Consider the following 27919-nt stretch of genomic DNA (forward strand, 5'->3'; position numbering starts at 1 on the left):
ATCTTGTAATTCCTCTCTTTTAAAGTGGCAAAACAAAATATACATGTTGTACCATATCGATTTCCTTCGACGGGAGTTGTGTACTTCCATGCTGGATCATTTCCACCTCCACCGCTGCTTGCCATTTTTAATCTAGCATATAAAAATGTACTAAAACAAGTAAATATTTATTGTAACTTGCAGATTAGATCTAAAACATAATGTGTAATATTAAGAAGAACTATTTATACCAGAAATGTAGAACTTCTTTTCTTTAAAACGATTGCAAGACTGCTTCGATGCGTAAATTGAAGTATATGATAAACTCTTATATAGATTCCTTACTTTTTCAAGATGCATAGTCACTCTGTTTTTCATTAATATATTGTTTCTTCTGCAAACTCACTCAGCCAGGCAGCCTCTTTTGAAATAATTGAACTTGGTCTCTTTTCAAATAATTGAACTTGGCCACTTTTGAATAATTGAGCGGCCTACTCTGAGTCTCTTTATGCATGTTATTCACCTATTCCATTTGATAGTTACTTTAGCAGTTGAACTTTTAGCTTCTTTATACTATGCAACTACAGACTATACACTCAGAGACTACACAGTAGCTTAGTTATTCCTCACTTTTTCAAGATGTATAGTCAAAATTTAATACTCCGTACTCTGCACTCTCTTCTCATCATGTCATCCATATATGGTTCCTTGACTTCCTTCTGCAATGTCATTTGGCCTCATTTGAATAATTGAACCTTTATGGCTTTATCTTCTTTCTATTATTCAACTACAGAGTTACAAACTACATACAGAGTTACAGACATAGTCACAGACTACACAGTACCAAATCCTTCCTCACACAGATTTGCATTTAGACTTTTAGAGAAGTACTTCTCACCCAAAATTACCTTGAAGGTATTTCTCCTCACCTAGATTCGCCTTGAGGGGATTTTTTTCCTCACCTAGATTCGCCTTAAGGGGATTTTCTACTCACCTAGATTCACCTTGAGGGGATTTCTCCTCACTCAAATTTGCCTTTAGGAGATCTCTCTTCACACAGATTTTCATTTAGAGAATTATTGAGTTTTTTTTTATTTTTACCTCAAATTTTACAGATATTTCTTCACTTTATCGGGGATATTTGATGATATCAGAGAAATTTTGCAGAAACGGTAAAAGATAAGATATTTACCCCCCTAGATATATCGGTCCATCGAAAAAAAAGAGATATCGGGAGAGATATCGGAAATATCGCAGATATTTAAAACCTTGATCTGAAGTAAGCGGTTGGTTTTAAGTTTCTTGGCACAACTAAATCCAATTTAAATGAGTAGAGCAGAAAATTGATGATTACCTTTTCTCCGTTGGATAGATGATTACTTTTTTCTCAATATCTAACAGAAGTGTCTAATTTTTTTTTTTATCAATAAGAAACTTTATTAATAATGAACTTGTTACAATGATTTTGGGCAACATCTCTTACACAGAAATGGAAGGCCAAGTTCCAAGTTGGATATCTTTTTATTTAGTTTTCTTTCTGCCTAGGTCCTTGGGCCTCGTTGTAAGAAAAAAAAAATGGCCAAGGCCTAGCTGATGGAAAAGAACGAGCGCACAGAGAGACCCAAAAAAGCGAGGCTGCAGTGGATGATGGAATTTTATACTGAGGAAAAATGGCAAGGGTGCAAATTATCAAAATTGAAAAGGACAGAACTATAATTTCAAGCTCCAGTGAACAATATGAACAGTGCTAGCGGATTTAGTATATAGTAAATTGCGACTCGTTTCAATTCTCTGACACTATGGGATCCCACCCCAGAAATTTCTTGACCGTGACTTCCAAATATTCAAATTCCTTTCCAGCTAAGCATTTTATGGAGTAATGACCAGAAAGAAGGTACAAATTCCTTTCCAGCTAAGCGTAATATTCAATTCTTTTTCTTTTTCTTTTTCTTTTTCATTTTTCTCACTTTGTACATCCAAGCCCTCCGCTCTCATCTTTCTTCCTTGGATTATTCTTCTGTAGTTCCCCTCCCAATTTGGTGGCTTACTCATTTGATCTACATCCCCAAGTTCTAGTCAATTTCTTGACATGTTATTTCTGCTCTTAATGGTTTTTGATTTTTCGTTAGTGTGCCTTTTACTGGTTCTAGTCAATGGATTCAGAAGAGCTGGAGAAAACAAGAGAAGCAAAACAACAAAGCAATAAAACAAATACAAGCTACAGGGATGTAACTAGAGAGCAGTGCAACAAACAGAACGACTAGTTACCAAAGAACCAGTAACTAGAAAATTCAATTGGTCACTTATTATACACCTAAGATAAAAGGACATCAACTTTAACTATTTGACCTCAACCTCAGCTGATACATATACATAGACTTTCTGCAACAATATTGATTTTGATGGAACCATCAAGCTCAAACGTTCACTTAAGCAAATAAAGGATCTCCGTTAATGGTTAGTAAATAAAAATACTTAGGCCCCTAGCGTGGATGTAGTTCAGTAATATCTGAAATCATACCTCTTGACACAGAGCTTTGGGATTTATCAGACGTCTCAGTAAGTCTGATTCTCGACCCTGATGTCTCTGACTCAGTGTTATAAGGCCAATAATATGGAGGCCGTGAAGGTATTGAGATTTTGAGAGAATGACTATTAAGCATGGAAACAACTGAACCCATGGTTGGTCTTTCATTCAAATTTTCTTGGACACATAATAAACCAATCTGGATGCATCTGATTATTTCAGATCTTGAGCCTGTTGTTAACATGGGATCTATGATATTTAGAGTTGTATCATCCCTCCAATTTCTCCAGGCCTATAAAAATTTCAAAAATATTTCAGAAAAAAAATTACATAGTTGCAGGCTATATGGATAAATAGAGAAGAAATGTAACAAGTTGATTATATATTTCTACTCACGTAGCTTAATAGGTCGTCTTCATTTTCACCATTTCGGAAAGTACCACTCTTCTTACCAGTAATTATTTCAAGAACTAACACACCAAAACTAAAGACATCTGACTTGACAGAAAAGCGCCCATGACTTGCATATTCAGGTGCCATGTATCCACTGTATAATTGCATCCACATTAGAAATTCAATTAGGTTGGTTCTTAAAATTGAAAAATGTAAGTTAGAGTGCCACATTTACTTACTAGGTCCCAACAATGGTTTTTGTATCTGCTTGAGTTTGATCCATCACAAACAACCTTGCCATACCAAAATCTGCAATTTTAGGGTTCATATCTTCATCCAACAAAATGTTGCTGGCTTTGAGATCACGGTGAATAACTCGAAGTCGAGAATCTTCATGGAGGTAAAGAAGACCACGAACAATTCCTTCTATGATCTTGTAACGTGTTTCCCAATCCAAATGTTCATGATTAGTTGGGTCTGAAAACAATTTTGTTAGAACATATGTAATATGTGCCAGTGTTATGTGTTGAGTACCTTAGTTTTATCTACCATATATAAAATCTGAAGAAATTATAACTATGAAATATATATACGGAGGATCTAGAGGATACCATACCAAAAATGAAGTGATCAAGACTTTTATTAGGTATATATTCGTAAATGAGGATCCTTTCTTCTCCTTTCAAGCAAAAGCCTAAAAGCCTCACTAAGTTCCGGTGTTGAAGTTGAGCAACTAACGTGACTTCATTTTTAAATTCACGATCACCCTGTTGAGAACTTTTAGATAGCCTTTTCACAGCTATATATTGCCCGTTATATAGCTTACCCTGAAAATAAGTTTATTAAATTACAAAAAAAAAATTATTTGGGTTATCATATAGTGTACAACAACAAAAATAGTTTTTACCACTTCAAAGGTTAACAAAGTAGCAAAAGCACAATTGTAACCTAAAAAAAAAGAAAAAGTAGCAAAAGCACAATTGCAATTGAAAAAGTAAGGCTCAGTATTTTTACCTTATAAACAGCTCCAAATCCACCTTGTCCAAGCTTATTTTCATCAGAAAAGTCATCGGTTGCAGATTTAATATCTTCAAAGTTATATTGTAACGATTCCACGAGGCTTATTTCTTCAGAAAAATCATCTGAAAAGGTACAACTTAGATATTAAAAAAAAAAAAAGTTTGAAACACCAGAGTAAGACAAATACGTACATTTCTCCAAACACTAGAGACAGTTCAACTTACCGTCAAGTTTTACCCTTGACTTCTTGACTCTTAAGAAAATGCATATGCCACCGAGAAGCGTCGTGACAAAAGCAATCACAACCTCAATTGTTATGATGATATTTCTTTTTGTGTGACTCTTCTTTCCTGCAAAAAATCAGAGGGGGGGTATACGGGTCACTCCACGGTTCACGAAAATAATTTTGAGGCATAATACCTTGGACAGAGAATTCTCTCCTAAGCAATAAAATTGCCTAACCTACCTAAACTTTTGACTAGATGATGACACGTGGAAGTAATGAATTCAATGGTTTACAACTTGTCTTTTTTTATTTTTCTTCTCTCTCTCTCTCTCTCTCTCTCTCCCTCTCCTATCTTCCTTCCGCACCTCTCTCTCTCTCTCTCTCTCGCGCCCCTGTTCTCTTTTACTAATCTGTCTAAGACTTAACAAGAAGAGAAAAATAGCTTGATATATTGGATTTCAAAATATTATGCTGGGTATTGATGGGTTTCAGTATACAAGATGAAAATAGCTATCATTCATGGACTCTCTCTCTCTCTGTTCTTCTTGTATTTCACTCAACGCCAATCCATATAACAACTAATCAAGTGGGTTTCAATTAAATTCGACATGGAACAAATTTGATTTTCTGAAAATAAAAGAGAGAAACCAAATCAATGGGTGTGATTGATTTCCGCAGTGCTTGAAGAGAGAAAAGCAGGTTGATGCATGGTGAGACCATAATTCAGGTGTTAATGAAATTTTACGGGGAACACCCAGTCCCAAAAATCGAACCCATCAAATTTGGCGTTGATGCATCGATTTCGCCCTACATATTTGGTCTTGATGCAAATCAGATTTGGCAGCCAAGAGATTCTGAACTCAAGAGCTCCAATGGCTCTCAGACTTTCCAGTATTCTCATGGGTAAACTACTTCACTTACTTACACACACACACCCTCTCCCTAATACCTTGTGTATTGTATGGTTACTGGAGTGAGGATGGATGTACTTTCTCTAAGAAAAGATGGTTTGCTTACATCTATAATATAATACGAACATATATTGTGTGTGTACCTTGCTTAGGTGGAAGTATAGTAACTGGAGCTGGAGCTGGAGCTGAAACTGAAATATTTAATTCTGAATCGGCTGTAGAGTTGTAGAAAAGATTGTACTCAAACCTTATATTACAACTTGGTCTAAGAACTCTTGTTCCTGACTTTCCACTGCAACATCGTGGAATAGCAGAGATGCAACTGTTCAGGCAATTACTGCAGTTGACTTTGTCCATGTCCGGAGTGCACTGCGCATGTGCATATATCGGTTCGCGATCGTCTGCACGTCCTGCTGGAGCTGGAACAAATGCATGTCCTGCTGCATATTTTTTTCGAGAATCACCTGAAGTAGCTCTGTCTCTTAAGGTTTCCAACAAGGGGTTAAGCACCTGCCCGTACGCTTCCGGGTTTAACGCGGTGTTGGGGCTGGGCAGATATATAAAAGGGTGCTCCTCCTCAATACCAAATATTAAGTCTTGAGAGTACCGTACCGTGCAAGGCTCTGCCCATAAGATTGCTTCCGTTTTATATGAACAGTTTCGCAGGAGAATCTGAGTGGAGTCGCTGAGACAGCTACTACATTCTCCGAGTGTGAGGTCTCCTCTGCACAATGCAATGGCATTCACTTTGTTGGAGCCTTGTCCGAGAGAAGAGTTGTGAAAGCCATAGTTGGTTTGGTTTTGGGAAGTGTTGGAAAAGGAGGAGAGGAGGGTGATGAGGTTTTGTTGGTAGATGCTGCCATTAGTGTAGTTGCGGGAATCAGCACAGCTCCAGCACAATTCAGCCCTCGAAGTGCATGAGACGTCGCCTTTTATTATGGGCTGAGCAACAAGGTGGTGTATGGTTATGGGAACGAAGAAGAAAAGAAGTAGCCATATTGAGGATCCCATGCATATCTCTTTAAAACTCGAAACTGGTTCACAAATATTCTTTCGATTTCCTTGAGCTTTAAAGACTAGTTAGCAAGCATGATCAACCCACTCTCCATTCTCTCTTCAAAAAAGAAACCCACTCTCCATTCTACAGAGACGAAAATTCTATCTTATCTCTATCTCAAGTTCTCAACCTTACCTTTAGTTCCGTGTCGGCATTTCCTGAACTGTTTATAGTCTAGTCCTATAATATGTGGTTTAGGTCGTTTGTGGTACAATATTGAGTATTGACTAATCCTACTAAAATGCCGTACGCTTGCGGGCTGCCCATGTCGCTATTTCCTGAACTGTCCTGAACTGTAACATCACGATTTCTTCAGAACCAGGCTAACTAGCGACGAGTCTCAACCTTACCTTTAGTGTGGTTTAGGTGGCGTTAGGTGGTTTGTGGTACAATATTAACTAATCCTGTCCCATGTGGCTATTTCCTGAACTGTATATAGTCTAGTCCTAGCTATCATATGTGGTTGTGGTGGTTTGTGGTACGGTATTGAATAATCCTACTAAAACCAAACAAATTGACGTTTGTGGTGCTGTTGACATGGTTTCTGAATTGGGTGAACGCACCATATGGGTAATTCTTAGGTTCACTTATTGAGTAAATGAGTATGTTCACCCCCTCTCGTGATTAACGTATAATAACTTTATAATTTTCTAATCCAACCATTCATGCTGTATAACGAAATACAAATATTAGCTCTGTGAAAAAACAATCAAATTAAAGACTTTTTAGTTATTCATTTCTATTAATACATAAACGGTTCATTATAATAGTAGTAAGTGTTGTTAAAATCATTCATTTGTTTGATTCAATTAGATAATTAAACGATTTCCGATTCGATTGATTTTTTACAGCGATAATCTTTAAATGCTAATTTAAGATATAGACCGTTGAATTATAAATTTATTGAGTAAAAATATATTAATCAACAATAGGAGTGAATATGCTCGTTCACCCTAAGAGTAGACCTAAGAATTATTCACACCATATTGCAGTGCCCATATCTATTTACCATATTGCCTGGATGATATATTCCGAGTTTCAATAAACATTCCTATGTACCAATGACTATTTACTTTAAGCGAACCTCATGCACTGACAGATGTGTGCATGGTGCAAGAAGCTAATTTGGTGCATTTTATTCCCAGTATTTATATTGATGTAGCTTATTGAATGGAATAAATATAGACAAAGGATAAAATGTGAAATTCTGTAAGATCACAATCATGTTTGAGATTAACTTTTAACGGAAAATGACGGTCAAAATTTAAAATTACATAAACCATACAAAAAGTACCGTCTCCTCCACTGAAAGATACTCTTGGACTGAGCTACCAGCCTACCTTCAACATTAGTTCCGAGTCTATCCTCGCACAGAGGATGTAAAGAACAGGAAAACTTAATTTAACTAAGAGATAGACTTCTTCGCTTGCAAACTTACCAGGTAGAAAGCTTTAGTTCTCAACTCTCTCTACCTCGGTTGCTGTTTTAACTTCCTCAGAGAAGATAGTAGTAACCGAGTGCTAGAAACACCACAACTAACAAAGCTGCAGGAGCTGCCCATACCCAATAATTATTACTCTTCTTCCGCTTCAGGATAGCTTTCGGAAGTGAGTCTGGACCTCTTGGACGACCCCTATTCCTGATAGTTTTATCCTTTTGCCCCTTCTCCTTAGCAGGGACCGGAACTTCAATATTTTCATTTACCTTTTCTGGTTCTGCAAATTCAGCAATTGGTTCCGTTGCCTAATCAGGATTGCTCTCAGTTGCCGATGTAGCCTTCTTCTTTGCCTTCTTTTCACGCTCCTAAGTTCAAAATGGTAAATGTCAGTTTAACTCCGAAACAAATCAGCAAAGATCAACACGAAAAAAAAAACACACACACAAAAACAAATAAGTAACTACCTAGAGTTTCTTTTCGGTTTCTTTTTGAGCTCTAATTTCTGCTTTGGCTGCAGCTTTCTCTGCCTTTTTCTTCTTCCTTTCCATGGCCTGCTTAGCTTTAGAAATTTCCTCTTCTCTTTTCATCTTCTTCAACTTTACTGTCCTGTTTCGGCTTCTCAAGCCCATATATCTCCTTGTCTTCGTCTACAGTAGATTTTGGAGGCACTGCTTTACTTTTGGCTTCTTTCTGAACCTTCTGCACAGGCAAACTATCTAATGGAGCAGATCTGCCATCTTCCTTGACTTGTTTTGTATTAGCTTTTGTTGCCGACTCTACTACTATGGGTGTGGACACTTCATGAACCACCAATGGCTTTTCATCTGGGTTTCTTATTCGTCCATCCCTACTCAATTGCCGACCATCCAGAGACAACAAAATTCTTTTCTCATATTCATCCCTAAAATCCTTTTTACTATTCCACTGGGACAAATTTCTCCACCTGTCAAATATATCAAATCTTTTAAATACCGCAACTACATTTAACAATGAGTGACGATATATAAGGAGTTGTTTAACAAACATCTGCATGAGTAAGCTCTTCAAGTGCTTTAACATCATTCTTGATAGCCAAACCTCTTGCTTTGTTCAAGATATTACGGCTTAGGTAAAAGGAGGCGTTCTGCAAAATCAGTATAAATTAATTGTAAGAGTGACAATATTACATTCTAAATAACATATAGCCATTTCTTTCCACTCCATGTCAGAAGGTTACCCTGTTAAAATTTGAGAACATTTAATAGAAAAAAAGGTTCACGACCTCCACTACAGTTTACAAACGTATAACTACCATGTGTCCAAACTCCAAACAAAACTAATTCACTACGATAAACATAATTTTGATAATATATTTAGACATGGTATATCAAAAATAGGGAACTTCAGACCTGAAGAGAGAACAAAAAAGATGGCCAAAACAAAATCAGAGGGTCCCAATTCATACATTTTATGATTGTAAAATCTCACATTGCAAGATGGTCCAAATGAGAGGTTATATACCAGCAGACCACATATTTTTCACTAATTTCAAGGAGTTTAAAGCTTGGATATCTACCCGCTACCCATCCCAGTCCAGGCCACTTGAGTAAAGGCTCCTGGGCACCAATACAGTCTACTCAACTAGATTCTAACACACTTTTCCAATATAATAATGCCTCTAATTTTCACCTTTATCAAGAAATTCTACAGGTGACCGGAGTGACTAAAAAAATAGAATTAGACCCAAAGACACTTCCAAATTCATAAAATATATATATTCAAGGAGAAACAATGAGAAGATGAGTTGCAAATGAGAAACTATAAAGCACTGCTGAAAGTAAGCAACAAAGCAAGTCTAAAGATTATAGAAACTACAGGCAACCCAATCACGATATTAATTTTGCTGAAGGCCATCTCTTGTGAAGATGTATTTGAAATTTTGAAGCATTATTTGAATTCTGAGCAATTGGATTAAGAAGGATGCAACCAGTGAACGGAAAGGAGCTTGTATATAGGAGACGGGCAACTTAAAATTTTATAAAGAATAAAACAAAGTCAAAAATAAAAAATTTGAACAGAGTCAGAAATTATTTTTAGCAAAACCCTGTCCAAGTGTCCAACTAATATAACTATTCCTGCTGGAATAGTACCAAGTTAACAGTGGAATCTTATTTGCCTTCTACCCTCAAATTTCAAAACGAACTTTGAAATCCTATTTGCAAAGACTAATTTAAAGCTCCAGCAACATATTGGACTTTGACGCGAAACTAAAACATGACGAAAGAAAAAAGGTTCACTTTATCATCCATAATTCCATATCCAGTACATTTGGCATCACCAAAAATTTTATATATTTATCATAAACAGTCCCAACCCTTCCTTGTATCTTTCCTCTGCCCAAAAATACATCTATGAGCTTAAAGGATTGAAATGTTTCTTCATTTTTATATGCATCTAGAGAATCAAATCATTTCACTACCTGTTCTGCTACAAATGCTATTTTCAAAATTCAGCAAAAACAAAAACAAAAAATCGACAGAACAGTTCAACAAACAAAAGATCAGAATGTTCAAGTACTAGGGTTGACCTATACCAACGCAATTACAATGAAAACAAAAGGACCCGTGGTTTCTCAATGGAATCAACAGCATACAGGGAAAACAATTTGAGATTTTGAGTAAACTATGGTGAAGCAATTACAATTTTCTGAGCCAAGAATAATATACAGTTTTTCATAATCACAACAACAGATAAAGAAAATTAAAAAATGCCAACCCAAGAGTGCAGTAGAGAGAATGAAAATGCGAGAGAGAGAGAGAGAGAGAGAGAGAGAGAGATGTTGCAGCAAAATTAATATTCACTTACTTGCTGATCAAGCTGCTGCCTAAATGTAAAACTGCTCTGTTGTGCTTGATCCCTCTTATCAGTTACAATCTTCAGCTCATCCCATATTGATGAAATTTGCTTATCTACGGCCTTAATTCCATCATCAAGTTGCTGAATTTTGGACCGAACTGCTTGTTGCTCTTTCCTTCCTCCATCCAAATCACCACCTATAAGCTACAATCAGATGATTGTGAAAATGATTAGCATAAAATACATAATAAAGAAAGTCTGCAAAGAAAAATCAAGAGATCATTCAAAAAGATGCAAATGTTAAAAGTCCGCTTACTTTAACCAGGTCTTGAAGGGCCTCTTTGTCCATATGAACCACTGATTCCTGAATCTTGGCTCGTACAGCAGCATTAGCAATGACTTCTCCACGTGTGTTTTCAAGTTGTTTGATCTCTTTAAGGATTTTCTTCTCCTCAGACAACGGAATGCTCTCATGTTGTATGATATACTGCAAGCCTTTGATCTGTTCCAACAGTCTAAAATTAGAGAGTAATATACTAATATATAAGGCAAGTAATCACAGGACAATGATTAACAGATGAATTTGGAGATAACAAAGCTTGGTAAGAAGACATACCCGAGCATCAAGCTCTTCCTCAGATGAGCACAAACCACCATTGCGACCAGCATGATCTGCAGTGCGGAGCTTTTTGAGATCCTTCTGCAGAGGCTCAATCTCCTTAAATTTCTCATCCGCAATTTTTCTAATTTGCTGGTTGTCACTTGTCAGATCTCAGAGCCTTAATCTGCTCTATTAACTCAGATCTCTCGGACTGAAGGAAGGAGAGAGAGAGAGAGAGAGAGCAGTGAATGACCCAACATGTGAATCCTTTTTAAACAGCAAAAAGAGATATTTGATAAGTTCCTCATCTTGTAAAACCTAAACAATGATATAAAAAGACGAACTTCAACGTACCAATAAACATAAAAAATCATCTTCTTTTATCTCATTGCAGTAATTGTTATTATCAGCAACAATAAACAGTAAAGGCAATCATTTTCCAGGACAATAATAAACATTATTATCAGCAAGAACATTGCTGTAAAAGTGTAAGCTATCCCTGCCTTGAAAATGTGTAAGCTATTAGCTATAAATGTCAAAAATCAAACTCAATGGCACAAAATTATTAATGTATAAGTGGAACACTTCACAGAAGCATGGAAACCAGAGGAATGACCTCACTATATGGATATCAAAGAAATATGTACGTATTGGTACTTAAAAAACAGTTTTTATATATAACACGTGTACATCACCAAGTATGATATTTTCACAACAGCTAATGATCAAGTTCCTATTCCTGAAATTCATACATAGCTATACAATGTATCTATTACTTTGCCAACACATTTACCACCTGTGCTGAAAGAAAAACTTACAACTACAGTGTCAATAACTTACTAAAAAGCTTGTTATAACTTATGAGGACCCATTGTATAAAACACAATCTCTTCTATATGTTTCCGATTATCTAAGTAGCTATATCTGATTAGCTTCTACAGCTTTGATAATTAATTCATTACTAACAACTGTTACCATCGCCTCTAGTTCGTCACTTTTGAGGCTCTCAAATAGTCTTCCATTAAAGAATTAGTTCAACTACTGATAATGTGTGCAATCACACTGTTTCAATCCATCTTTTCTCTGCTTTCAGATTATATAGTAGATTATTAGCATAGAGTAGTAAATATAGGTTTAGCATAGCAATGAATTCCTGCAAAATTATCATATTTCAGTAGCAGCGGATGAGAGCCTCTGTTTCAATGTTCTAATGCCATATGTCTGCATGTAATACTGTAAGGAATCAATAATGTAAAAACAAACAGATAAGAGTAGGTTACGTTCAAAACAAAGCTCTCACTAATAAGGGCAATGGACTTCAACTCACCCTCTTTTGCATTTAATGCTTCAAGGACTCAAGATCGAGCCTGATTCTTCTTCTGAACTTGTACATTAGCCTGCTCAATTTTGGCCTTTAACTTTGGATCATCATATGTCCGGTTGCTGACGAAATAAAAAGAATGGATCTGCTTAGGGGCAGGCCACTCATCAACTGCATCTTGAGGGAAGTTTTGTACTGCAACTCCATTCCCTTCCTTTTGAACCGTTTCATCACCATGTGATCCAAATTTTATGGGCTCATTATGGCCTGACCCTTCTTCCAGTTTCCAATTTTCCTTGGTGGAATTCTCTCCTTCACTAACAGTCCCAACTGGTCCTCGGACCTTCTCAAATCCCAAATCTTCGCCCCCATATCTTCCACCAAAGAACAGCCTTACAGACCAAAGTCCTGATATAATGGCAAAATCATGTCATGTAAAGGAAAAACAAGAAAAAGGATACTGTAGAAAAAAGAAGAAAAAACCAGAGCAGCCCGAATCAAGATTATTTGAACAGGGACTCTAACCAAGAATCACAGGGTTAATCTTGTAAGGCCATTTTAATTGATCATAAGTGTACCAAAACAATCGAAGAAAAGAAAAAACACATAAATCTAAAACTCATAAATTTGCGCATCCTTCACTTAAGATCATGAGAACAAAAGACTAAAACTTTGAATCAAAACCCAAAAGATAACTGCAGTGCAGAACACTAAAAGCTTCATAGATCATTCCAAACACCAAAACAAGATAAACCCAGATTCTAAAATTAAACAGACACATAAGCACCCAACAATCAAAATCAGAAGCTCAATACCCGTAACCACAGACCTTTCTCTGGAGCTCACATGGACTGCCGGAGCTAACTGCCGCCGGGAGAGAGTGATCGAACCTCCCCACAGTTCGAATTGGTCGTCGGGCTTCCGGGGGAGACTGATTGAGCCTCTCTACGGTTCGAATTAGTCGTTGGGTTTTCTGATGCAGGCCGGGCCGGAGGCGGTGTGCGTAACCGGAGGCAATGAGAACCTTTGCTACTTTGTACGGTGTCGTTGACGTCCCTTCCCACCACCGCCTCCGTTCCGTCACCACCAACCTTCATTACACCTCCGCAGCCTCAATTGCCTTTAATAAGACTCCGACGACGTCCTCGTTTTTTTTTTTTTTTAAGAATTGATTTGTTTTGATATATTTTCTGCTTTTGTTAACGATGAATGATCTTCCTCATATGAATTGGCTGTGTAATGTACGAGTAAGTGCTTCCGACCATTTATGCACTTGGCATCATTGAATTTTGACATCTAATCAAGAGTGTTTGTGCACTAGATGAAATCGTATCAATTGGTTTTGAAAATCAAGTATTTTGACATTGTAAAATTTTTGTATTGGTTGGTAATAGCTTTTTTAGTTGTTGAAAGTAGGGGTGTGTAAAATACGGTACAAACCTGTCGAAACCGACCGGTAAATATGGTTTGGTTAAGGTTTTTTAGCGTTAAAATATGAAAGCCGGTTCAATACCGAACCAAATCGTTTATGAATTGACTTAGTTCTTTTACTTAAACCGCGAAATCCAAACCGACCAGTATGTATTACATATAATAGAAAAAAAATTAAAATTATATACATAATATATATATATATATATATATATATATATATACAGATCCTATCCAGAGCGGAGCTCCGCTTTGAAACTTTACGTGTGAAGTTCTAGTTTTGGGTCACTTTTCGGTCGCATATCCACATCTCAACCGTTCAGTTTTTAGATACTAGTGTATAGATCGTCTCTGTAAATTTTCAGCCAAAATGATGATCATTAAGGCATTGATAATTGCCTTAAAGCTAGTACGGTTCAGGTTGACAGATTCAGTCCCTCCATTGGTTTAAGCGAGTTAGATACCTTAACAATCATCAATTTGGCTGAAAATTTGCAGAGATGATCGATACACTAGCACCTAAAAACTGAACGGTCGAGATATGGATATGAGACCGAAAAATGACCCAAAACTCGAACTTCACAAGTTAATTTCAAAGCGGAGCTCCGCTCTGGATAGGATCTGTATATATATATTTGTGGGTAGTCTTTTATAAGTAAGTTCTAAATCTCCAATTATAATTTGATTCTCAAAATGATATACTACCATATTGAATCATAGACCCAAAGGCTTAAAACCCAAATAAGTGAATCATTTTGAAACTATTTTTTTTTTGACAAAATTTTGAAACTATTTTGGATTTTGTTCTTTGAATATTAGTTTTGGATTTGGATTATTAAATTTTTATTATTGAGATTGAGTTTTAGTATTCTACTATGAGTTTGTAAACAAAACGTTAATGCTATATTGGTTAAAACCGCCTTACCGACCGAACCAAACCATCTTTAAATGAATTGGATTGGATCGGATTAAGCTTATTTTTTTTATAACCTGTTGTCTAAAATGTCTAAACCGCTTACTTTGGCATAGAGACGGTTTAGAGTCAAAACCGATCCAATTCAATCCGCGTGTAGCCCTAGTTGAAAGTAGCTTTTTTTTTTTTTTGTTCGTATACCCCACCCCTCTCCACTTTTGATGAGGTTTGAACACATTACCTCTCAAATGAGAAGTCAGTATCTTATCACCCCACCAAACACACGCACCCTTTTTTTTAAGTTTATGTGAACAGCTTTCTTAGTCTAGGACTCTAGGAAATGTTTTGCTTCGTAGTTGTTTTGGTGTTGGTGAGAGTAAGTTTTAGTTGGTGTAGTCAGAGTAGCCTTTGATGTCGGTGAGAGGGTAACATTTGCTGTCGGTGAGAGTAAGTTTTGGTGTCGGTGAAAAATTAACTTTGTTGTTGGTGAGTAGCTTTTGATGTCAGTGAGAGTATCTTTTGACATGGCATCGATGAAAATAGCTTTTGTTATCACTGGGGTAGCTTTTGTTGTCAGTAGCTTTTTGTGTTGCTGAGGGTAACTTTTTGAAATTGATGAGTAGCTTTTATTAGTGGTGAGAGTAACTTTTATTTTTTTTTTTAAATTAAATAAGGGTAGCTTTTATTAGTGGTGAGAGTAGTTTTTTGTGTTGGTAACAGTAGCTTTTATGATCTCACCAGAGACTCGATCAGAGTTGATCGGATGTCAGCGAAAGACCTTGTCTGAGGTTGTTGGAAACACCACCGGAGTTGGCCAGAGAGGAGAGAGAAATATTGTTGACTTTTTACTCTAGTGGTATTTAAGTAAATATATTGATTTTTATATCTAAAATTTAACACAGAAAAAGAAAAGAGAAATATTACTCGAAAAAATTCAAAAGGAGCAATAAGAAAAAAGACTGGAAATTCAAGAAAAATTCCAATTACAAGAAACAACAGGATGAAGATCCTAAAAAGAAATTCTTCAAGAAAAAGAAGAATCACCGAGTCAATCCTCAGAATACTCAACCAGGTAAGAAAGCCTGCAGATGCTGGTTATGTAAAGCTGAAGGGCACTATGCCAATGAATGCCCCGAAAAGGGTAAAAGATCTACTAAAGCTCTATTTGAAGAATATGAGTCTATAGTAGAAACAACAAATATGAAGGGCTACGAAATAGCCTATTCTGATGATGAAGACGATGATAGGTCAGTTTACTTTGTCTGGTCTGACAAATAAGAATCATCTGATTTTGAAATAGATTCTGAAGTAGAATACTTGGAATCTAGACAGATGAACGTTCTACACGTTAAAAACTGAGAAGAAAGTAAGATGGAAGCAATAACATCTTCCTATCAGGTGAACCCTGGTACATTCGTTTATGACTACTGCTTATGCCACGAAAAGAATGGACTTCCTATGTTTTGTGAAAGGTCTAAAAAGACTTATCACAAAGAATGCTTCATAGCAGAAGCAAGAAGAAAGACCAAAAATGGCCTTGTTAGCCAATTGGTAGAACAAGAGTATGAAAAATATTTCTCTGAGAAAAAAGAGAGAATTAGAAACTAAGTTCCAAGAAATTATGGAACCATCTTCCTCAAAAGAAAAGGAAGAAAACATCGAGGAAGAAAAACTCGATGCAACCATTGAACTGGTCGAAATTCCAGAAAATGTTCCAGAAGAATGTAAACCGTTCACACCTCAGGAACAAGCTCAAGAAAATGAGCTACAACAATCGAAAGTCGTCTCTACTAGTAGATACAGCAACTACATAGAGATTGGACTCAAATTCCCTGACCATAAAAAATATCATCTACATGCATTTGTAGACAATGGATCAGGATTTACAGTTGCAAAAAGATTTGCAATTCCAGAAGAACTCTGAAAAGAAGATAAAAAAAAGAACAGCTACTGGTGTTACGTTTGATAGAAGCCATCTTACAATGAATAAAGTAGCAAAAAATGTTCATATCAGCATTGGTGGAGGAACATTTATCATCCATAATGTTTGGCAATCTGAAGGCCAAGGATAAGATTTCTTGTTGGGAAATGATTTTATTCTCCAACAGAGATTCATCCAAGATGAAGAAGCAATAGGCTTCAGAAAAGGAGAACGGGTGTTCTGGGCGGACAGGCTTACTCAAGCCAAAAGTGTAGTAGGTCCAAATTTTACTACACAATATCAGAGATCGCAATAGAATAGTGGTGATCTTACCCCCTACAAACCCAAATTTAAAACCATCCTCCAAATCAAACAATAAGAAGAACTACTTGTTGAAAAATCATCTTCTGAAGATGAAGATGAAGAAACAACTAGCACAGATGAAAAAGCTAGTTTCATTCACGAGCATAACCTCAAGCACTTTCAGAATAAGCTTGAGTCTCAGAAAATTCTCACTCTTGATAAAATCAAGAAACTACTCGAACAGAATATTGATGTAGACCCTTAGAAGTTTTGGGGAAAAGACCTAGTGGTTTGTGAATTACGATTACATGATATGAATGCTATCTGTCATGTCAAAGCCATTCCTCAGTACAAAGAGGAAGACAAAAAAGAATTCAGAAAAGATATTGAAGATCTCCTGAACAAGAGATTAATTCAACCTTCCACTAGCCCTCATCATGCTCCAGCATTCTACGTGAGAAATCATGCAGAAAACCTCAGAGGAAAAGCTAGAATGGTGATTGACTACAAAGACGTCAACAAGAAAACTGTCAAAGACGGTTATCAAATTGCTCAAGTAAGAATACTGATCAACCAGCTCAGAGGAGCTAAAGTTTTTTCAAAATTCGATGCAAAGTCGGGTTTTTGGCAAGTCAAGATGCATCCTGAGAGTGTTCCTCTCACTGCATTCGGAACACTACAAGGACATTACTAATGGTTAGTAATGTCTTTTGGTCTAAAACAAGCCCCCTCAATCTTCCAAAGAAAGATGGACAACATCTTCAAGCATGTGGTTGATTTCTGCGTCGTCTATATTGATGGCATCCTTGTCTTCTCCAAAAACAGAGAAGAACACATGAAACACCTCCATGAGGTTGTAAAGCTGATAGTTCAACATGAGATTATCCTTGGTGAAAAGAAAATCTTCTTTATCCTCGATGAAGTTGATTTCCTAGGAATAAACATCAAGAATGGAGTACTAAAACTCCAACTGCACATCCTTGAGAAAATCTGGAAGTTTCCAGATAGAATTCTTGATGCTAAGAGTCTAGAGAGATTTTTAGGAGTCATAAACTATGGGAGAGATTTCATTCTCAAAATCTCTGGACTAACAGCAATGTTATCTCCTAAAACAAGTTCCAAGAGAAAATGGAACTTCACTAAAGATGATACAAAAATTGTGAAGTAGATAAAAATTCTCTGCAAAAACCTTCATCCTCTACAACAACCAGAGGAAAATGATGAAATTATCCTCCAAACAGATGGGAGTGATAATTATTGGTCCGGTGTTGTTCTGGCAAAAACGCCTAGAACTAACATAGAAAAGATCTGTAAATTTTGTAGTGGCAAGTTCAGCCCTGCAGAATTAAATTATCCCACAGGGGAAAAAGAAATTTTGGCTGTCAAGAAAACAATTTTAAATTCTCCAGCTTTTCTTGGAAAACCCTTTACTATTCGCACCGATTGTGCCAGAGTAAAGAATTTCAAAAATTTTAAACTTGATAAAGCTGCTGATAGAGGAAGATTAGCAAACTGGCAATTATTTCTTAACCAATATGATTATGATGTTGAATTAATTGTAGGAAACAAGAACTATCTTCCAGACGCCCTAACCAGAGAAATGGCAATGTTTAGCCAAAAAGATAACAACGAAGGTCGCAACCCCAGAAGCAGAAGAACTGAGAAAGAACAAGAAACTAATGAGGATCCGAAAGAAAAAATCCTCAAAATGTTTCTGCTAAACTCAAAAGGTTTAGCCACAACTGATCAATCCCAGGGTAAAGGATTGGCTAGCCCGTCTCAAACGGCAAATGGTAAAGGCTCATCAAGACCGTTGACGGCTGTTGCTTTGCCAAAAAGCAAACATACTCCAACTAGAGTTATAAATGTTTTTAATTATGAATTAAGAACCTTTGCTGATCTTGTGTTTAGAATTGGCAGGAGGCTAGCCTACCACCAGAAGGCAATCCTGGATAATCTCTTATTTGCCTTTCAGGAAAGAAACAGTGGTATTATGTTCCCAGCTTTGTTCGCATTAGCTGAAGAACTCCATGAAAATGCTAGACCACAGCATGAAGAAGTTCAGATACAGCAAAGTGCTGTTAGAAGTGAAAATATTCACTACCTTGAAGATCCAGAAAATGCTAGAGTTCCTATCATAGCACTAAAAGAATCAGATTGGTTCGAATTCCATAACCTAATTGGAAGCTATAATTCAGAAAACTGTATTCCTCCAACCCTCTTTATTGTTGCAGGACCCTGTGTTGGAAGATATGGTGTTAATGTTCAAAGTGAACATCCACAAGAACACAAGCTTTGGCTTGTTGAAAATGGTTTTGTCGATAATCTATGGACCAAAACAGATGATGATCTCAAAGGCCTGCCCCCTATCATCGTCAACACAGTCAAAAATGTCAGAAAAAATGATTGTACTCTTCGACTGAAGTTCAGATCTACTCCACCAGAATGGATTCAAAGAACAAACTGTGAAATTGAATATATATATCCTTATCATTATGTGAGAATTATTCAAAAAAGATATCTTCAGCCAGCCTATGTTGGATACAATGGCCAGCCAAATTCAAGTATTCCATGGATCAAGGCCATGTCTCTCGAATACATTAAGAAGATCATCCAAGAAGACACAAGAAATACTTTCCTGGCAACAGGAGAAAAAATAATTATCACTGCCTATGACCATCCTGAAGAGATCAGCAGTGATAGACTCGACACTGGCATGTTTACAGTGGGTTGAAAAGATTGAAAAGGACAACCACTACAAGATGTATATAGATACAGATGTCGAAGAAAATGCAACTACTGCCAAAATGGCCCGGATGGATAACAACGCCTTTGTCGTCGGCCATAACTCAGAAACGAACGAGAACATGTGAAGCAGCAGGTATAGAAAGCACCGAAAGCAACTTTGGACTTTTTTCAAAAAGCTACTTTTGCTTTACAAAAAGAAAGCAGGTGAAAAACATTTCACCTAAAGGAATATGCTTTTCCCAACCGATCTCCATCATCAGGAGCACTCACGAAAGCAGATAATCACGGAGTTGTTCTGTACATTTTGTTATTTTGAATTCCAGTTTGAGTTCCGCTCCCTATATAAGGAGCTTTAGCTTCAGTTGTAAGGCATCAGAAAATTGGGAAGAATCATATTCTCTCAAGAAGTAAGAAAGCCATAGTAGCAAGAGTGCTCTTTCCTTCCTGTCTAGTGTGAAGTAGTGTGCTTTCATTACAAGTAAGTAACTGTAATCATTCTTATGGATAGCTAAACAGCTTTGGCTGTTTACTTGAGAATGAGGCTCTGAATCTTTAGTTTGTAATTATGTTTAAATAAATAATTTCAGATCGCTCATCCACCTTGTCAATTATGTTTTAAAATTTAGTTTGATATTTTAAAATGTTTATAAAAGTTTCTGCCTCTATTCCTGTACATTTTAGGCTTAAACTTTCTATTTCTTAAATAAAATTGACTCAGCTTAAGATAGAGACAAGCAGCAGTGATTCTGCCTGTTAAAGTAACAGTTAGGTGAAAAACTTGGGCATGTTGAAAGCTAGTTTTGTTTTTCTCAAAAGTGTGAACAATTTTTTTTAAGAAAAAGCAAAGGTTAGATTCAAAAGTCAGCATAGGACATATTAGGCACTAGTTTAGAAAAGACTACCCCTATAGGTCTTTTCCCCTAAGATTTGTGTAAATAGGCACAATACAAACTTATTGGTGCAAGTGGACACAATACATGTGATTTCTGGGTAAACAGGAATTAACCTTTTTTTTTTTGATTAATTTCAGTTTACCTGCCCTGAGGTTTGAGGGTGTAATCATGTCACCCCCTCTATTCTCAATTTTGAATTTTTACCCCTCAAACTTTCCAATTTCAATCAGTCGTATCCAATTTCTCCTATTTCGTCCAAATTGGTCGTTAACTCTGACGATCGGACCCACTTTGAGGGCTAAAATGGTCACTTCAAGACAAAAAAAAACTATAAAAAAAAAAATGTTCTGTTTCTTGATTTTGAGTCTTGATGATCAAAGGATTGTAATGTGCCAAAGTATCCTTCGAACTCACGGGCCTCCCACGCATCCTAGCTGGGGCCATGACCTGTAACGCCAAAGTGCCACTCTCTATGGCGTTGGCGCCATGCCTACCTCTGTGTAGGGTAGCGCTACGTCCTCTCGTAGGGACGTCCATCCTTGCAGGCATGTTTGCAACATATTTGTATGATCTTGTCACTTTAACAGGGATCGAGATAAGACATAGTGGGGACAGACTATAACAATTCCTGTCGTTCTTGTTGAACATTCGTGTTCTTATCTCCCCCTAACGACGGGAAGACTGTCTCATCAAAGTGACATCCGCAAATCTAGCGGTAAGGAGATCGCCTAGCAAGGGCATTAAGTGGCGGACGATTGTTGGAATCTCAAATCCAACATAATTGGCCATTCGTTTTTAAGGACCCATCATAAAGCGCTGTGGCGGCGCAATTGGCACATAAGTGGCACACTCAAAGATGCGTAAGTACCATACTTGTACCCAGTCACTAGCTGTAACGCAGATGTAGATTGAGTGTGGGTCGTAAACGAATTAGCATAACTGCATGTGATATTGCATTACCCCGAGCGGATATAAGGAGATTGGTGTGCATTACCAATGTCCTGACTACCATCGTAGTCGTTTTCGAGAGACCATTTGGGTGTGTCCATGAGAATATAATGTCCAACATCAATCCCATTGCAATATCCATTGAAAATCTTCGATGTAAACTCTCTAGTAGCGTCAAGTCCAATTGACGGAATAGGATGATCCAGAGAGTGAGCCCGTTGTCATATGATATTTGTTAGGAGTGTAGCATAAGCAACATTACAAGTGGACAATGGCATAACACGTGACCAGCGTGTTTGCGTGTCAACCAACATCATGAGATATTTAAACGTCCGCAAGTTGGGTGAATCAGTCCATAGAATCCCCATGGATTCTATGTAAGAACGAAAAGAGTATTTTCATATCCTTTGCATAGGACGGTCTCAATCCTAATTTTCCTAAGGAACGGCTTTTGTAAAACGAGCGAGAGGCTTTAGAAGCAACCAATGAGAATTTTGGTTAGGCATGAGCGTCTGAAACGCTATTTGAAGCAAGTTGGTGATTGCAACATCATCTGGGGCGCCATCACCATGATGGACGCTATCCATGGTGTCATAGATAGGGCAAATCAGTCACAAACACTTCAACAAAATCAGAATTGTAACGAACCAAATTCCTAAAAATCATTCTCATATCAACTTCACTCTCTAGAAAACATGAACTAAAATCCGGAGGAATAATGTAACTCAACATGAAATTTCCTTGAATCAAATCCGGAAAATGAGAGCGTATGGAATTGCATAGGTCAACAAACGACCAATTATACAACAATGGAACTGTCGCTGCTTCACCAGAATAAATAAACTTGACAACATAGCTAGTATCCATAACAACTACACAAGAATAAAACAAATCACTATCCATGTCACTACTAAGAAAATCAACAGAATCAATACAAACAAGTCACTGCCAAAGTAACTGTTAATGCCTGAACAAAACAGCAGTATTAAAAATGTAACTGGCCATGTCACTGATAAAAAAATCACAGTATAGAATAAATATAATACCGCAATAGCACAAAACATCATCAACAATTCAACATCTAACTGAGTCGACGAAGGAGAAGAACAAAGTAATCCAAAACGAACAATTCAACAATTTAACACAAACAACAAAAATACACTGCAAAATCCAAAACGAACAAATTCACAGAGAGAAGGCTTACCGATCAAATCAGAGAAAACCAGAGAGAGGAAGAAATAGAGAGACTGTAACTAAGCACTGAGTCGATGAAGAAGAAGAACACAATAACGTGATCAAGACGAACACCGACGAAGCCAAAGATCCAGAAAAAGAGAAGAGTTGCGGAAGCTCCAAAACCACTCAAAACTGAGATTTCAGATCGTCGCAGAGGTACAAAGCTAAATCGGAAGCTTCCGACAGAGGGATGCAAAGAAAGAATCTCGGAAAGAGATCTCCGAACAAATCGAATCGGAAGCTTTCTGATCAAAGGAGAGAGAAAATTTGAGCTCGCAGATTTTGAAATGGAAGGTTATAAAGGTTTATTACCTTAGGGGCAGAATCGGAATGATAAAAATTAAAAACTGACATTTTGTAACATGATCTCATTATTCATAAGGACTAAACTAATATTAATAACAATTCACAATGGACCTTTTTATCAAGTGGGAAACTGGGTGACCTTATTATCATTTCACTCTCTAAAGTGACCTTTTCCATCATTTCCCTTTAATTTTTTTTTGCTTTGATAGAGATAAAGCAAATTGACAAGTTATGCCAATTATAAATGTGTGGATTTTGTCAATTGCAAGTTCGCGGTGCAAATTGACAATTATGACAAAGTTTAAGGGGCATATTAGCATTCAAGCACATTAAAAATGATTTAATAACTCAACAAGAAAATTCAATATGTAGAAATATAAAGAACAAGAAACAATAAGGAAATTCAAATTGATCATTGATTCTAATAGTAGAGAAAAACATCAATATTAACCATATGTAACCCCAATTCAGCTGAAATCATTAGAGACTTTTTGTTATTTTGATGGAAGAAACTAGCTTCAAATGCTCACTTAAACAAATAAACGATCTCCATTAAGGGAAGTAAATTTAAATACTAGGCCCTAGCGTGGGTATGGTTCAATAATATTTGAAACAACATTTTTTGACACATACATAAAGCTTTCAGATGTAGACTTGTCTATGTCTGATTCAGAGTTGTATTGCGAATAATATGCAGGTTTGGATGGTATTGAGATTGTGAGAGAATGATTGTTAAGCATGGAAACATCTGAAGACATGGTTGGTCTGTCATTCACATTTTCTTGGACACATAGCAAACCAATGTGGATGCATCTGATCATTTTTTTTCTTGAACCTATTGTCAACATGGGATCTATGATATTTGGAATTGTATCATCCCTCCAATTTTTCCAGACCTATAAAAATTACAAAAATGTTTAAGTAAGACATTATGCAACCACGACTTTACCTATTCGGTTTCTCTGTTGTGGGCTTAAGAGAGAAATATATGGAGATTTAATGTAATGACTTGATTGTATATTCTTATTGACATAGCTTAGAAAGTCCTCTCCATTTTCACCATTGCGGAAAATACCAATCTTCTTACCACTAACTATCTCAAGAACTAACATGCCGAAACTGAAGACATCCTATTTGACAGAAAAGCGGCCATGAATTACATATTCTGGTGCCATATATCCACTACATGATCACATGCATCAAATTAAATATGCAATTATTTTGATTCTTAAAACCACAAAAAGAAAAGTTAAGAATAGAATGTATACTTACTAGGTCCCAACAATGGTCTTTGTATCTCCTTGAGTTTGATCCATAATAACAATCTTGTGATACCAAAATCTGCAATTTTAGGGTTCATATCTTCACCTAGCAGAATGTTGCTAGCTAGGTTTGAGATCACAATGAATAATTCGAAGTCGAGAATCTTCATGGAGGTAAAGAAGACCACAAACAATTCCTCCTATGATTTTGTAACCTGTTTCCCAATCCAATTGCCCATGATTGATTGGATCTAAAACCAATTTTGTTAGATAGATGTAGTACTATGTTCTAGTGACATAATTTAATTTTGTGTATAATATATAAAATCTATAAGAAATAATAAATAGGAAACTGAGAAGTAGAGGTTACCATACCAAATATGAAGTGATTAAGACTTGTATTAGGTATATATTTGTAAATGAGGAGCCTTTCCTCTTCTTTTAAGCAAAATCCTAAGAGTCTTACTAAGTTCTGGTGTTGAAGTTGAGCAAGTAACATGACTTCATTTTTAAATTCACGATCACCATGTTCAGAACGAAGAGTCTTTTCACAGTAATATGATGAAAAAAGTAAGTTTATAAAATGAAAAAAGAATTACATGAAATAAATAATTTGTTGGGAAAATATATCTATTATAGTGTTTGGATTTGTCTGATGTGAAGCACATATCCCATACAAGGCCACCACAATAACAATAGTTTTAGCACTTTCAAAATTGCGAGTACTAAAAAACGCATATTACCTATTAACAAATTAGAATACTCAAACTTTCGGCCCAATATTAAAGTTGATAATTAATGGTAAGAATGAGAGTCGAGAGTCTCTCCTCGACAAACCCTAGCGCCGCCCCCTTGGTACGGCTTTCAGGGAGGCCTTTGCCGCCTCCACATACGCGTTGATTGCACCAGGCTATTGATCGACCCTTTTCTCATTCTAGGGAAGGGTGGATTGTATGTTATTTGGATAGGCTCAGCTTCCAGTGGGGATGGCTCCTTGGTTGGGGGAGGAGACCCAAGATCTGGTTCGAGTGGCGTCTCCCTTCTTATAGGGATTGGTATATCTTCGATGGAGGCACATGAATGGTAGCAGAGTCATTGCTGAATGGAGTCGGAGCCTTGCTTTGGTGGAAGGTCATGATACTATGGCTGTTGTAGGTGCAAATCGACGGCGGTGACGGGATTGGTCAAGCACCGAGTCTGGGTGCCTTGTTCTTAGGTGTCCATATCAGTGTGATGGGGTACTCACGAGATCTCTAGAAGATCTGGGTTTGGGACCCAAGAATTAACGATCTGCCCTTTTGTTTTGCCGGATTTTGGTGGTGTTCCGCCACCAGGAGAGTAGTCTCCAGTCATATTCAAGGGCGCGGAGGAGAGGATTGAGCTTGGGTTGTTTGGGCCTTAGTTCGAATGTGGTTGTTTACTCAAGTGCAGGCTCAGGATAGTGGACTGGTGGCTTGGACTTGTTTTCAACAAATCATATCTCGTGACCTACTGGATCTTACATTTGTGGGAGGCTCTTTGCAATCTACTAGTATTTTCGTACACCAATTGAGGTCTCTAGGCGAACTTACTTGTTGTTCAGTTACTTCGAGTCATGTATCTTCCCCTAGGTTGTGATTTTCTCTTGTTTGTAGCTTGTTTAGTTGTGTGCATTTGTTTACAATGAAGGTTACTTGTCATTTGTTTGGCGGCTTGTGCCATCTAGAACTTTTGGTATGAGACAACTTATGATGGTCGTACCTTCTAGCCATAAATAAGTAATGAAGTTATCTATTTCTCCAAAAAAAAAAAAAAAAAAAAAAGAATACTCATAATATCATCTAACAAAAAAATAATTGCAATTGTAGTAAAAGGAAATGTTGTATACTATTTTGTTATCTTATAAACAGCTCCAAATCCACCTTGGCCAAGCTTATTTTGATCAAAAAAGTCATCCTTTGATCCTTTGCAGATCTTATATTTTCAAAATCATATTGTAATGAATCCACGAAACTAACTTCTTCGGAAATATCATGATCTGCAAAAAGTACAACGTAAATAATGCATTTTTTGAAAACGTCAGACTTATGAGACAATTACGTACATTCTTGAAACCAGAGACGGCTTAATTTACCTTCAAGTTTTACCCTTGGTTGCTTGACTCGTAAGAAAATGCATAAGCCACCGAGAAGCATAGTTATAAAAGCAATGACAACCACAATGATGATGATAATAGTTTTTTTTTTTTTGTGTTACTCTTCTGCCCTGTGAAGATCAGAAGGGTATAGACGTTTAAGGGTGACTGCACACGGTCCATGCAAATAAACGGTATAGACGTTTGGGTAGTATAGAGAATATATAACAGATAATGTTTTAATGTGTTATGTGTGTGAAAGTGTGTACGAGCCTGGTCGGGGTTACATACCTTGCTTAGGTGGAACTGGAGCTGGAGTTTCTTGAATTGTTGGAGTTGCTGGAGTAACTTGAGCTGAAACATTTACTACTGAATCAGCTGTAGTCTCATAGAATTGACTGACCTCATACCTTATATTACAGCTTGGTTTAAGAATTCTAGCTCCTTGCTTTCTACCACAATTAACATCGTGGAATAACAGATCGAGATGCAAATCTCAAGGCAATTACTGCAATTTCCCTTGTCTATATCCGGAGTGCACAGCACAAGTGCATATATCGTTTCACCTCCTGGAACAGTTGCATGTCCCGTTGCAAAATTTTGACGAGAATTCACTAAAGCAGTTGTGTCACTTAAAATTTCCAACACGTACGTGTTTAAGCACCAGCCCGAACATCGTTGCGTTTAACGCGTTATTCGGGCTGGGCACATACTTGACAGGGTCCTCTTCCTCAATACCAGATATTAAGTTCTGCGAGTACGGTACCGTAACATGCAAGGCTCTGACCATAAGATTGCTTCCTTTTTCCCCGAACAATTTCGCAGGATAATCTCAGCAGAATCGCGGGCACAACTACAACAGGATTCAAGTCCGAGGTCTCCTCTGCACAATGCTATTGCATTCACTTTGTTGGAGTCCAAGGGAAGAGTTGTAAAAGCCAGAGTCCGATTGGTTGGAAGAGAAGGAGGAGAGGAGGCTGTTGAGGTCTGAATTTGCTGGAAATGTTACGATATCGGAAATTACACTAATGGCAGCATCTACCAACAAAAAAATTTGTTGGTAGATGCTGCCATTAGTGTAATTTCAGATATCGGAATATTTCCAGCAGAATTCAGCTGCCAGAGTGCATGGACCGTCATCTTGGGCTATGGTGGGAGCAAAAAGCTGGTCTAAGACTATAGGAGCAATAAAGAAAAGAAGAAGCAGCCATATTGGGAACCCATGTTCTTTTGCTCAAGCCAAAATACAAATTGATTATTCACAGATTTTCTTCGGATGTTCTTGAGCTTTAAAGACAAGTTAGCTACTTAGCTAGCATGATCGTCAAATCATCAACCCGCTACTCTACATTGAGTCTTGTCTCTATCTCAACCCTACCTATGGTCCCAGTTACATGTCGTTTCCTGGTGTATCTACACTGAATCCTGTCTCTATCTCAACCCTACTCTTATTGAATGTTTCTAAGTGGTTTGTGGTACAATATTGACCAAATTTACTGTTGAAAGCACATAAATTGACTGTGCACAGTGAAGGGTC

The 27919-nt window shown here is 37.1% G+C and overlaps 1 protein-coding gene, 1 long non-coding RNA gene and 1 pseudogene across 2 annotated transcripts; all 3 read right to left on the reverse strand.

The window, feature by feature from the left end:
- Positions 1–2162: 2162 nt before the first annotated feature.
- LOC112165075 (cysteine-rich receptor-like protein kinase 29) lies at positions 2163–6263 on the reverse strand. The gene is made up of 7 exons (XM_024301488.2): positions 5200–6263; positions 4144–4269; positions 3914–4041; positions 3516–3726; positions 3139–3376; positions 2903–3053; positions 2163–2798 (listed from the first exon to the last, which is right to left on the reverse strand). The coding sequence occupies exons 1-7, from the start codon at positions 6065–6067 to the stop codon at positions 2463–2465; spliced, it is 2058 nt and encodes a 685-aa protein (XP_024157256.1). The 5' UTR covers positions 6068–6263; the 3' UTR covers positions 2163–2462.
- Positions 6264–7306: 1043 nt separating this feature from the next.
- LOC112203553 lies at positions 7307–11158 on the reverse strand (annotated as a pseudogene).
- A 14990-nt stretch (positions 11159–26148) lies between these two features.
- On the reverse strand, positions 26149–27371 carry LOC121049334. Its single transcript, XR_005799627.1, has 3 exons — positions 26674–27371; positions 26383–26513; positions 26149–26286 (listed from the first exon to the last, which is right to left on the reverse strand). It is a non-coding gene; the product is annotated as an uncharacterized LOC121049334 (long non-coding RNA).
- Between the last annotated feature and the right edge of the window lie 548 nt (positions 27372–27919).

This window comes from Rosa chinensis, chromosome 5 (genome assembly GCF_002994745.2).
Source record: "Rosa chinensis cultivar Old Blush chromosome 5, RchiOBHm-V2, whole genome shotgun sequence".
In the NCBI taxonomy this organism is placed as follows: Eukaryota; Viridiplantae; Streptophyta; class Magnoliopsida; order Rosales; family Rosaceae; genus Rosa; species Rosa chinensis.